The 13,645-nt window shown below is 31.6% G+C and overlaps 1 protein-coding gene across 3 annotated transcripts in view; it reads right to left on the minus strand.

Annotated features, from left to right (window-relative positions):
• Positions 1-1,663: 1,663 nt before the first annotated feature.
• LOC110027293 (vacuolar protein sorting-associated protein 32 homolog 2-like) overlaps positions 1,664-13,645 on the minus strand; it is a 16,217-nt gene continuing 4,235 nt past the window's right edge. For 2 of the 3 annotated variants that reach the window (XM_020728657.1, XM_020728656.1), the window contains 6 exons: positions 10,970-11,069; positions 9,060-9,145; positions 8,877-8,968; positions 8,115-8,229; positions 7,837-8,035; positions 1,664-1,971 (listed from right to left, as the gene is read on the minus strand). In XM_020728657.1, coding sequence (XP_020584316.1) covers positions 7,841-8,035; positions 8,115-8,229; positions 8,877-8,968; positions 9,060-9,145; positions 10,970-11,069 — 588 coding nt within the window. In that variant the 3' untranslated portion in view covers positions 1,664-1,971; positions 7,837-7,840. Of the gene's footprint in view, positions 1,972-7,264; positions 7,346-7,836; positions 8,036-8,114; positions 8,230-8,876; positions 8,969-9,059; positions 9,146-10,969; positions 11,070-13,645 lie in introns of those variants that run through there. The other variant, XM_020728658.1, reaches the window with a different exon arrangement.

The raw sequence follows: 13,645 nt of genomic DNA on the forward strand, positions 1-13,645 counted from the left end.
TGAGTTGGATAACAAGTGAATTGTTAGTTGTTTGAAACATTCGCTCAAGTTTTGTCAAGATTTCAACAACATTATGAAGATGGAGAATACAAGGAAAAACAGAAGAAGAAATTGTGAGAAAGAGGGCTGCAGAGATAATTTTCCATAAAATATGGTCAAGATTGTCGATGGGGTTTGGAGAATCTTGAGAAATTTTAGGAGTGGGTATAGTAGGGTCTAGGAATGACTCAAACCCGTTTGGAATAAACAGTTTAAGAACTTGTATCTTCCAAATTCTGTAATTTTCATATGCGAACGGGTTTTGAATCACATTTTTATGTTTGTCATAAAAAATTTTAAGGGACCGAGAATGCTTGTTTCCTTCATTTTATTGAGTAAGCTTGAGGAATGTCGAGAGTAAGAGAAAGAAGAGGTATTCATGGATGGGCAGAGCTTACTGCTTTGTCTCTGATACCATGATAATTCTTGAAGAAGAAGAAGAGAGAGAGATTAACATGTAGAGAAACTAATGGTTTCTTTATTTTCACTCATACACATTGTTACAGAGGTGTGTATTTATAAAGCATAGTGACATACTTGAAATATTCCCGAAGGGTAGAAAGGTAAATATACAAGTGTTTATATTAGTAGAAGTGTGCCTTCCTTCAGCAGAACAAGCCCTAGCCGACTACAACCACTACCACTCAATTCTTATGCATTTACATATATAACACCAGAACATCAATTTCTACATGCTAGACATCTTGCATATGCATTGAGAATACGTATTTTGCGTTTTAGAAGTTAAAATAATGATGTTTTTTTTGGGAAGAGAAATATTTGGGTAATATAAAAATAAAAAATAAAATTTAGGTGTTAGATATATAAATATATAGGAATAGGGTGGTATGTATGTAAATGCACCTAAATTAAATTATTTTCGTAATGATGCACTGAAATTAAAAAAATAATAATTTGATGACTCAATCAGAAAATTTTTTTCTTTCTAATTTTCACTAAGAGTAAAGAATCATGTCATCAATCTCTTCATTAATTTTGATCAATGATGACTAAACTAATTTATTTAGTTGTAATTACATCATTAAAAGTAATAACTTATAATTGTATATTTGAATTCAATAATATTAAGTAAATGCATTGTTGCAAATCAATACATTTGAAAATCTAAGGGAAAATATACATGACAATTATTAATCATACTTTAAAGTCATGGACTCATACAGAAGATTTCCTCCATGATTTTATAATGAGTAAATTCATATCAAAATTGAAGATATTTTAAGTAGTTCAGCAAGATAATCTGATCAAAACAGTGAAATTTTACAAAATGATCTCAAATCAATCAAATCCGAAGTCAAAATCGACTAAAAATATGATTCCGAGCCAAGCTAAATTTTATTAAAAATTAGCTCAACTAAATTTCAATTCGAGCTAAGGAATTATTAAATTCGAGTAAGTGAAAAAAGAAATGGCCAGAGGTTATTATACAAGCCCTAGTCATTTCTCATGCGCCTAAGAATTTGAGTACCACATCCCACACTCGAGGGAAATCGAACCCAAGACCAGATGGTACTTACAACTGACAAGTAGACACCCGACCAACTGATATGAGTACACATCTGATATATATAAGCAATTTTTAAGAAATTCATCACAAGTAAACTACACCGACACACAGATATATTGCGCCACAAAGGGTCTAACAGGAGTAAAGTCATCAATTCACATAAACCAAACATAAGCTGACACAGTAAAGCCTATGTGCATCAATGACAATCAATAGTGAATATTAAATACATTGTGTATCACAAATGGTATAATTGGGGAATAGTTCAATCCTAAGCATCAGCCTACAACAAGACATTGAAGAAAGCAACATAGATTTGAGCTAAAACAGTAGAGCAAGGCTTGAGGATCTCTAAATTCCCAGGGCACAAATCATCCCTATATGATTATCACCAATCTCATAACCTGTAGAGTGCAAATCAGAAAGTTAAATCAAATTTTTCTACAGAAGATTAAAATGATACTGAAAAACAATGGATTCACAATTATTCAACTTTATAATAATGGGACATTTACATGCATACCACCTAATTCCAATGTCACCTAAATTTTGATTTTACATTTATACCACCCAAATCCTTCCTATCACAATAAAAATACCCCATTTTAACTTTAAAAAAGTAAAACACGACTTTTGATGCATCGGCAAGTATAAATTGTAGTGTTAGATATGTTAATACAAAGGAATTGAGTTCTACGTATGTAAATCATCCTATAATATTTTTTTATAGTAAAAAGTATTGTTTCCATTTGATACGTATCAATAGTTTGAATTCAAATTTTATTTCTTTTTAGCCAGTAATTGCAACCCATTAGCCCTAAAAGGAAAGGCAGCTCTAATATCTTACACACTGCAGGGCAGTCAATAAGGCGCAAATTTTTGTTTATATTTTGATTTTAGTACATTTATACTTTAAAAGAGAAAGATTGACGGCCCATCACAAACATCACCTTCTCCCTGTACATAAGTTCTGTGTTGACCATCAACAACCAACATTGAAATTCAACTGCATAAATCCACAGGAACAACTGACAACTATCACAGTTCTAGCCTAGGTCTCTGATAGTGATGGTAACAATGTCAATGCATGAATTTCATTATCAAAGTTAATACCAATCAAGCTCCACTGATTAGTGGTCAAAATGAACAAAATGATTTTTGTTGCAACGAAATTGCCTTCAAACATCTATCTAAAGTTTCTCCAACATATTTGACAGAGGTTTCATCATCTTAGTTGTAATTTTCTTGTATGATATGTTAAAGGCAAAGTTTTTCAACCACTTTGGCCGGTAATTGTCGATTGTGATGCAAAGATAGGTTCTATTAAGTAATCATTGACATATATCTTTTAGCACCTAATGTCCAAATCGGTCGATGCTGTCCTTCCTATCTTCATACACCATTGCTTCTATTTTTCTCGTGGAACACACAGCAGTTTAGTTTTGAATATCAAATGTTGGGAAATATCACTATAACTAAAAAATAATCTAAAGACAAAAATTGAATGCCTTTACCCTCGAATAGATTTCACATTTGTACCTGATTAGTATTCTTTACTCTCTCTTAATCCCTCTCCAACATTAGCCTCTTGAATTGAAGCTGTCGATTTTTTCTCTTAGCTACTCCATTTTGTTGATGAGTGTCCGTAAATGAGCAAAAATGGAGGATGCCATACCTTTACTTACCAACAACTCACCTAAAATAGAATTAAAAAATTCACCACTATTGTTGGTTTGAAGGACTTGAATTGAAGTTTTGAATTGGTTAAAATGAAGTGAAAGTTTTTTAAGGTGACAACAGCTTCAGATTTAACTTTTAAGATATAGACTCATGTCATTCGATATGATCATCAATTAAGATAAGGAACTACCGTTTATTAATGTAGTTGAGAGTGTGAGAGGGTTCACATAAATCACTATGAATAAGAGAAAAAGGAGCGGAAGACAATTTTTTTTTACCGAGGTAATTTATTTAATTAAGTTATTAAATAAATATTATATGTTATATATGTATAAATTTATTATTTAAAGGTTAAACTTAAGTGACTTTGATTTAAGTACTAAAGAAGGGTAAGGCTTTAATTTTAAACATATCTTTGTATAAATTAATAATATTTAATATTAGTTTTTATTACAATAATTAAACTTAAAGTTTAAACTATTGAAATCTTAATTAAAACAATGCAATACAATATTAATTGATAATTAAATGAAAACATAATTAAATAAAGTAATAATTAAATATTTTATATTTGATAGGTGATATTTTGATAGAAGTAATACAAGTTATGAGCAAACAGATCGTCAATTATCAAGGTGAGTACTCGTACTATTAATCTATGGTAATATTATGATTCTTCTCAACTAATTTGTACTAATAATTAATGATAGATGTATAAGCTTTGATTTATATGTTCTTAAATTGGTCACATTGTTATAGATGTTTGTAGCTACTTACTATCATGCATTGGTGTATGTCATATATTGTATATTGAATTGAATGCGATAAACACGTGAATGATATATTTATATGAACTACTTGCATGTACATAACTGACTATAATAGAGTCACCATTTTATCGTACTAGCAGGAGAATGTTCAGGGACCTTGAAATGAAAAATGATATTGATATTGAAATATCTTAATTAAGATAATTTTTAAGAGATTCTCATGTGACAGTTGTACAAATATAGAATAATATCGATATACTATTGATATAGTAAAAGTTATTGAATAAATCTCAAATGTTTATATTAATTTATTAAAAACTTAGCTGACATGCATATTATTTTCCTTTTCCTTTTATTATTATAGTTTAAGAGTATGAGTATTCACTGATTTATTAAGCACACTGTTAATTTTAAACTAACTTTTCGGGTTAATTTAATTAATTAAAAGATGAATAATAGAAGAAAATATTTATAGAAAACACGAACCAATAACGAGGTAAATTTAAATATAGTGTTTTGATTTAATTTGATTGATGACTCTTTCATTTGTTAAATGGTAAATGAATATAGAAAACTTAGTTTTCACTGTCCGACCGACTATTTTCTCCTTGATTAATTGTAAGTCTCGGGCTAGGTTGTGACAGAAAAGACTATCAACCATCAACAAGAGTAAATTCAATATAACTCCTCATGAATGTCACTTTTAGCATCTTGAATGAAGCCACTATAGTTGGCATTGTAAAAATGCTTCTGACAGGTATGAAAAGTCCTATGTAGGTAATAAGGAATGTATAATGAGAGTTTTTCAAACTCAATATTAGGAGCTTCACCATAGGCCTCAACAAGTTCAACTCAATCATCAGATAATTTAACCCCGTGAGCACCAAGTTTTGATGATAAAATGTGTACTCTAAGTTAATCATCACTGCAAGAAAGCTAGTGGAACTTATTTACAGTTGTTGACAATTATAATATATCATCAACTATTAAGCTAAATGACATTAGAGATCTCATCCTCATTGAAGATATTAAATGATAAAAAAAGGGAAAGGTACATCAATATTTTCTATAAACAAGAGCAAGTTACAAAGTAAAAGAATTAACAAAGAGAGAAATTAAAATTTAGTGATAAGAACTAGCAGTTAAATCAGAAGAGAATCAAGCCTCAAAATCGCTCTGTGGATACTACTACTATGACAAGCACGACAGCATGGTGATAGCATCAAAGCAAAATAAGTAAGAACAAAGCCAAAAGCTAAAGAAGATGATGAATGTCATCATGGAAGGCATTCTTGATGAATCGATAAGTGGTGTAGACAATCAAAGGGAGATGCAGATAATAGGCTTAGGTGTGCCTTTTTTTTTACCTTCAAGTAAATACCTAATAACAAACTACTAAATTCAGATTGGTGCCACCAAAAGCGAGGCCATACAAGCAAGAAAATATAAAGATTCCCCTTGTAAAGCCAATTTTAAAGCATAAAAAATCCACCATGTGCAAAGATTATATTTTAGGAAAACAAAAACAGGTCAATTTCTATAATAATAGGAAAGAACTAAAAACCAAAATGCTAGAGCGGGTGCATATGTGTGGAGTTTGTCCTTATTCCTTTCTAACACGATCATTGTACTATATCACCTTCATAAACAACAAATTAAGAATATATTGATTTTTTATTTTAAAATAAATCAGATGTGTTTTCAACTTTTATAAAGTAAAAAAGGTCAAGTGAAAAAAAAATGGAAAAAATGAAGAGCGTGTGATCAGGCTATATTTTCACATAATTCAAAAACCACCACGAATCCCACAAGATACGTATAAGGAAAACAATCCCAATAACTTTATAATAAAATGAAATAACTTAGAGGGTGAAAAAACTCTTAAGGTATATGCAAGGAGCATAAGATCGTATCCATGTCTTTGCAAGGCTTTCTAGGCAGACGAAGTGAACAAAACATATCTAATTAATTAATGACAGTTAGTTGCACTCAAATTTAGGGTTCTTAAATAATCCTAAACAAGCAAGGTGGAAATTTGACATTTTCCAACATCTTATCATATGTTTATATTGATGAAATCACTAGAAGCATTTTTTTAACCAAAATTCAAGAAGTGATATTTCATTAGACATAAAAGAGAAGAGATTGACAACATATTTTGATGCATTGAAGGCAAAAGAATAATTGGAAGTATAATCATTACCTTTAATAAAAAATCTATATTGCCTAAAGATGGTCAAACATTATTGCAAAAGAAACTCTCACTCCATATTATGTTGAATCTGAGTAGCCACCTATTCAGAGCTGAGAAATGCTACAAGAAAACTAGGAGCAGCAAAAGCCAAGCATAAATGTGACCTAAGTCAAAAAGTCATAAAGAACTCACAAGCTGACTAACAGTTATCCTCCTTCGCTTACAACATATTTCTTGTAGATCCAAGAGAGACTGATTACCATACACGCAAAGAATGTTATAAATTGAGCACTTAAGAGAAAATCTTAAAAAAATAAAAACAATTTTATAAAATTACAATTAAGTAAATTATATTGCATGGATTTAACTATTAGGCATTAAAACATCATTAATAAATAAGTTGAACATGAAGGAGATGAAATGTTAATCTCGACGTGCAAAAAAACTTCAGAAGAATAAATTAAAGAATGGCTATATAGTAGAAATGATTGGAGCAACATATATTTAAGATTAGATAGTTGAAAAATAAGAGATTTGAACATATACAATGAAGAGTGGAAAATACTTCCATTAGAGGGGCAAATAAAATTGAAGTTAGAGAATAATGAAAAAAGGGATAGACCCAAAGTTACACTAAAAGGTCATTCAAAATGATTTGTGGAGATTAGTTTAACTACTTAGTAACACTTAATAGAAACAAGTGAAAAATGAAGTATGTAGGACTGACGGTAAATAGTTGGAATAAGAGTAATGATGCTGAAAATATAAATTACATTTAGTAAGTAAGATTTATGATTGAGTAGAAATATTTAAATAAATGGAATTAAAAGAAATTATATTCATTGCATCATTTAGCTTTAGGTAAATTGGTGTTAAAACTCAATTAAATTGCACAACATGTCATTTTTGCCACGTACTCATCACTTGGGCAAATACTTTGAATGAAATTTTGCACTATTTGCTCTAAATAGTGAGAACTTGAAAGATGAAACTCAAAACAAAGCTCCCTTGTCACATATTACGAAGTTGATACCTGGTACTTCAAAGATTTGCCACTTGATGAATTGCCCGTGTGTTGCTTAAAGAAACATATTACTTCTTGATGCATAAAATATGATTATTGCATGGGAAAACCTTCGAAAACAATGATATGAAAATAAAATTAGAAACATCAAATGTTTGCCGCCTTCTCTAGTTTTATACAATACATATAAATATACATATAGCAGAAAAAAAGTAAAAGTTTGAAATTTCATTGTACAAAAATAAAATATTGAATTTTAAGATTTTTATTTTTTTATGGAAAAAATTAAAAACCAATGTCACCTGAAAGTGTATTTCAAATATGCTGAACCTACAGGCTACAGTTATCCTAAGCCCATGCTAATGCTAAAGTAACAACTTGATCTTCTTGTCCAGGCAAGATAAGAATTCGATCCACCTCAACCTTGACACCTTGATGATTTAGTTTTATGAACAATCAAAATAATCAGGCCAAATATAATCACAAATATGCTGCACTTACTGTCAGGTTTCCAAACTTAATGTACTCAGTTTGGCAGGAAAGAACGATTGACAGATTTAAACACTTGTTTAGAGCATAACACACTATAGCAAAGAACTACCTTATTACAAAGCCATTTCCGCTTGCAGTGCTGCAAGCTCATCTTCTTCCGCTGTATTCTTATGTGCAGAAGGACGAAGTGGTTGCTTGCCAGATGGAACATTGGGAAGTGGAGTTGCAGGAGCTGTAGTAGCTGGTGTAAGAAGTTCTGCCTCCAACTCAGCTCCTTCCAATTCCTCAAGTTCTGCTTCAAGTTCATCCTACCAGTGCAAGATAGTAATGATTCATCAAATTCAAATCAAATGAAAGAATAAATATATAATACAAAATGATCGTTACCTCATCAAAATCAGCTGCAGAACCAATAGGAGCTGAGAGTGCTTCCTGAATCTGCTTCATATTTTCGGTCTGCTCGTTGATTTCATCCATAGTCTTGTCAACATCATCAATGTTTCTGTAATAATTGAGGGATTATCAATGAGAACTGCATTATTTGTTGCACAAAAAATTGCATGAACAGCACAAAACTATGCTGACAGATAATTTCCATGAAGGGCTTAAGCTTTTAGCACAAAGGAAACACTTAGTGATGTTTTCTGGTGGCTTTGCATTTTGCTAAATCTAAGATATCACAATTTTGATGCGAAGAAAACATGTGATGGAAAGTGCAACACTACATGTGAACCTCCTCCATGATTCCATAACTCCAGAAAACACACAATTGCATGGTAGCTTGTATATCTCTAGCGCAGTGAAGGTGGCTTTATTTCATTCACAAGCAATACAAATTACCATATTAAAACTAAATATGAATGAAGCCTCCAACAGGTAGAATCATTACTTTTCAATCAAAACAGAGTATCTATAGTGTAATAAGAAAAACTAAAACCTAACCCAGATGTAATATAGATACCTGTAATGCAAGTTTACAATTAGAAGAAGAATCAAGGTCGAATACATGTCCATTCTGCTAGGCAGATTGATGGACAAAATTGCACATTTCAAGAAAATACTCTACATTTTAAAACAAGGTGCCAATGTAATTATCAGAGTATAGATTATTTTTACTTGTTCATAATAATTTGGGGATTAGTTACTTACGTTGCTTTCTGCATTGCCTTCATTGCTGATGCTCCAGTTCTCAAAGCGTCAACGGTCTCAGTTGTAGCTTTGGCACCTTCTAACATTATCATCTGAATTAAAAAACCATCATAACAATGAGTAAAAAGATCATATGGTAGTAAAACAGAGTAAAAAATAATAGCTTCTATAAGCAACTTATACCTGATCATGAATTCTTAATTGAAAATTCCCTAGCTGCTCGATTTGCTGTTCATAAAGCTTCTTCCTCTTCAAACATTGTATTGCGGCTATCATATGAATTAAAATAGATACTGGTTATTTGTATGCAAGAAAAATAAGAATACCATCTTTATCACACTACCATTTAGAATTAGAATCAACTTCCACATATGTTTATGTCATGAACAAATAACCTATCTGGTTACCCATAAGGTAAACCCTTTAGGAAGTGAAGAAAGCGGGAATACATTTATTTACATGAACGTAAGCAGGGAGGAGGCCATTAGATAAGAACTGAAGAAAAAAGGATTTTTAGTTTCCACTTGAAGGCCAATTGGCTTGATAGTTAAAACAACGTTAGTAAATACAACCACTTGATTCACATTCTTTTGAGAGTAACATAACCATACAACCAAAGAGTACAGTATTATTATAATTAAAACAAACAAAGCCTTCTCAGATGTCACATCCGCTAATCTCATGTTCATAGGTCAGAATTCACACTTTCAGTTTTGTGAAAACAAATGTAATCAGGGCATAGCTTAATTCCCATTTAATATATTCTAACGAAGTAGTAAGGAAACCAATAGAGCCTAAAAGCTGAAGCGGACCCTTCAATGAATAAATTTAGTAAAAAGAAGAAAAAGTTTAATATACTGCTAACATGAAGAGGATCCACAGAGCAATAAAAAGTTTACGATGCAATATTTTAGTCAACTTTTTGGGCCCCATCTGATACCAAAACTGCACTATCAGGCCACAAGTAATTATACTCAAGTTGAAAAGTAAGAAAAACACCTCCATAGTTTTCATGCTCAAAGGTTTGTATGTCTTCAAAACACAGATGATCCTAAGGTTGGTATGAACAAGTAATGAAAATTAACAATTCATCTCAGCATGCATATGGATGTGAAGTGCAGATTGGTGCTGGCCGAAGAGAAAAAGTAGCAAGATGATAGAAATCACAGATGTGTTAATGCACTATGATTGACATGTTAACTTGTGCCCTAGAAGCGAAAACAATATCTTAAAGCAAAGCAACTCAAATCACAGGCATGTTTTTTTTTTGAAACTATCATCCATTAACATTAACACGATGATAGATCACAAAGGATTAAAACAGAAAAAGAAAAAAAGAAAAAAAATACCAGCAAAACTAAGGGTTACATAGCCTCAATACAAGTCGTATACACGACTTATAGCTACTCAAGATATTAGTGCATAGATATTGTAAAACAAACATTAATAAGGAAAATAATATCATCATCATTTTAGCCACATCCCAATTCTCTGCAGTCAGTTTTATGAATCCTCTATTCAATCCATAGAATGCTACTTAACGTATTAATTTTAATTTCTGCAAATCTTTATGCATAACTTCTAGCAATGCTACCTTTGATCGAACTTTTTCTCTCACTCTTATTTCATATAAAAGGAAAAACTTAATGAATCTTCAATTTAGTCCTAGTTAGTGTGCTTCAAGAATTAAATTCAATTCATGCATGTCTGTTTGCATTACATGTAATAATGCCACCTTTGATCTAACTCCTCTAGCTTTCACACATTTTATCAATCAATTTTTTGATTCATATGTTCATTGTGCATGTTCAGAGCACCGAAATACAGCTTTCATTACGTCGTCATTGATTGCTGAAAATCCTCATCTAACCAACTCTAACAAAACCATTCCTTAATCTATTTCCATTTATTTCAGACTATTAAAGAAGCTAAAATATCACCCAAGTCATACATCAGCGCACCTCCATATCTTCACTAAGAGTCTCTCTTTCAACAAGACAGAAATAACTGTATGTTGTAAGGAACAGTAAGTTCGGGTATGAATAAAAAGCTGTACAAAATCCAAACTCAACCTTGAAAAACACAAAGCTTACCTCGTTTGTTCTTGGCTCTTGTAAACTCCTTAGCCTTTTCAACTTCGGCAGCAGCTTTCTTCAGAAGAACTTTCTCTTTTTTCTCTAGCATTTCAATTGTCTGAACCGTTTAAACAGAAGCGCATCAGAGAATGATAGAAAGAGCAAACAATGATAATAATAATAATTACTCAAAATTTGAGTAAATAAGGACTATGGAAATTTTAAGAAAAAATAGCCTATAGAAGCAGTAAAGCATTATTATGAGACTACAATGACGGTGAAGTGGTTCACAATTTTGGAGACTATCTGCATATGCCTATATGTTAAATGTTTGCAATGAACTTCATATTAACCTAGTATATGATCCCAACAAATAGGCATCACTCTTCTAGCATTTCAATTTCACAAACAACTTATCAATCCTCATTCAAGCACAACAGAGGAGCAAATCCTAGAAAAAAATTCACATTGCATATAAAAACAACAATCTCATATCATCTTAAGATCCCATAAATTAAATAATTTAAATAATACACACACACACACACACACTGTGTGTGTGTCTAGATTTGTTCTCCTTTGAACCGTCACTTAAAAAAAAAAAAATTTAATGATAAACATGTTGCTCATCATGATGGAACTCTGCATGTTTTCTAAGATAGAACCACAAAGGAATAACAGAATTGTCCATAGTAACAATTCAATAAGGTCTGCAAAGACGAACAACCAAAACACGCTACTTTCAGGACAGGACACAAATCCATGTTGAAATATGCAATAATCAAAACCAACTACATGAAAAAATAATTAACCATGGAAAAACAAAATCTGCCATCGCAAGTGATGTGCGTCTATAACAAACAACTAATGACCACCATAAATGTTAAAGTTTTATGGCGCACAAATAAATCAGCAAGATATTTCTATATGTATATTTTGAAATGGAAGAAGAATGGGCATATAAAAGAAACACAGTAATATCAAAATGAAGGATTTCATGAAAAAGCGCCTAAAGATACCTGAGAATCTCAGGGACAAATTAAAATTAGTAAACATGGGGTTACTTGATTGAACTTTCTCAGAGCAGGAATACCAACCAAAAAAAAAAAGAAGAATTTAATGGCATGCAAAAGAGGAACAAGCAAAGCTTTCAGTGCATTAAAAAAAAAAAAAAGCTCATGATAGGTGTAACTTGGCTTAGCATCCAAAAACTTGCAGAAGAGTGGGTTTGGTACTTCTTCATAAAAAAAGAAATTTTGGTAGAATCATTCTAGGTTTTCCTGTGAGGCTTTACATAAAAAATTATAATAAAGATGCAGACACAAGATGCTTCATTCAAAAATATCACTAAAATGAGAAGAATTTTTTAAAAATAAACAATGCTAAAGGAAATTAATGAAGGGTTTCAAATTTATAGCGAGAAAAGCCCAAAATAGTCCCCAACAATTGGCAACTGTCCAATTTACTCACCGACTATAAAAAATTATTCCGAATTGGTCTTAAAGAAAATTTTCCATTTTATTTAATAGCTCTTTCACATTTTAAAGGGTAATTCCTTCTATTTACAAAATTCACAAATTAAACACACGAAGGGCTTGTTGGTTCTCACTAGAGGATTCATGCTAAAAATTTTGGCTATCCTAGTAAGAAACACAATTTAACTATATTGCTTACAAGTTTTTATTTCAATTGATCAGCAGTGAAGATAATCAAATATTTTCTTTGTTTTAGTGCATTGGAAAACTCAAATGGAGCCATTATGTACATAAGCCCAGGTAATTATCCTATATTGTGAGAACGATCCAACAAAGTGTAAAGTCCGATGAAATGTAAGCTAAAAGTTCAGATATGATATTCTGGAGGATGGGAGTCTCTGCTCAGTATCTTGAACTCGACATAAGCTATACTAGCTCCAATGTATCTTGCATGAAAGCATCAATCCTGTTTCCTACATCAATTTTGCGTTTAATAACAAATTATGCATACAAACCACCTCTATAAGAAGGTATTTTAGCATATTATCCTTGCTCACTTATGCAATCCTTGAATGCATGACTTCATTCTTGAACACATTAGAATTGATTGCCCAAATGTCTTATCCACTAGAATGTCCTCATTCTCTTACACACTCCTTGAGATGTGACTTCATTCTCGTTGTGGTGGATGGGCTTTTCAAAGAAGACACTCATGCAACAAAATAACAAATGCATTGTTCATTATTAGCCTCTTTTTTAGACACACTTGCATTCTTTCCTTGCTTCTTGGTTCGGTTTTCGATGCTTATGTCTGATGCATAAGTGTCCACGTATAGCCTTTTGCTATACGTGAAACCATCAAGCAAGGTCGCAAGTAGTCGTTTTGGGGCGTACGGTGTTGATGATAAAGACACACCGAAGATAGAGCAGAAAAATGTCATATCCTATAATATCAAGATCCAGGCATTTGATGAATAATAGGATATAATATTCTTTACCGACATAAGTCTAGCGGGAGTTAGCTCGAGTCTCCTCAGTCGGTCGGCGATCCTATGTCTGACAGTATAATCGTCTTGTGGACAATAAAAATTGTTAAAATTTATTTCAAAATATAGAATACATTCTTCTTTATAAAACAAGATTTGATAATATTTTTCAAGATTTATGTGTATGTCAAAAATATAAATTTTAAAATATGTTTTTAAAATACATTGTCCAC

This window comes from Phalaenopsis equestris, unplaced genomic scaffold, assembly GCF_001263595.1.
Source record: "Phalaenopsis equestris unplaced genomic scaffold, ASM126359v1 Scaffold000422, whole genome shotgun sequence".
Lineage (NCBI taxonomy): Eukaryota > Viridiplantae > Streptophyta > Magnoliopsida > Asparagales > Orchidaceae > Phalaenopsis > Phalaenopsis equestris.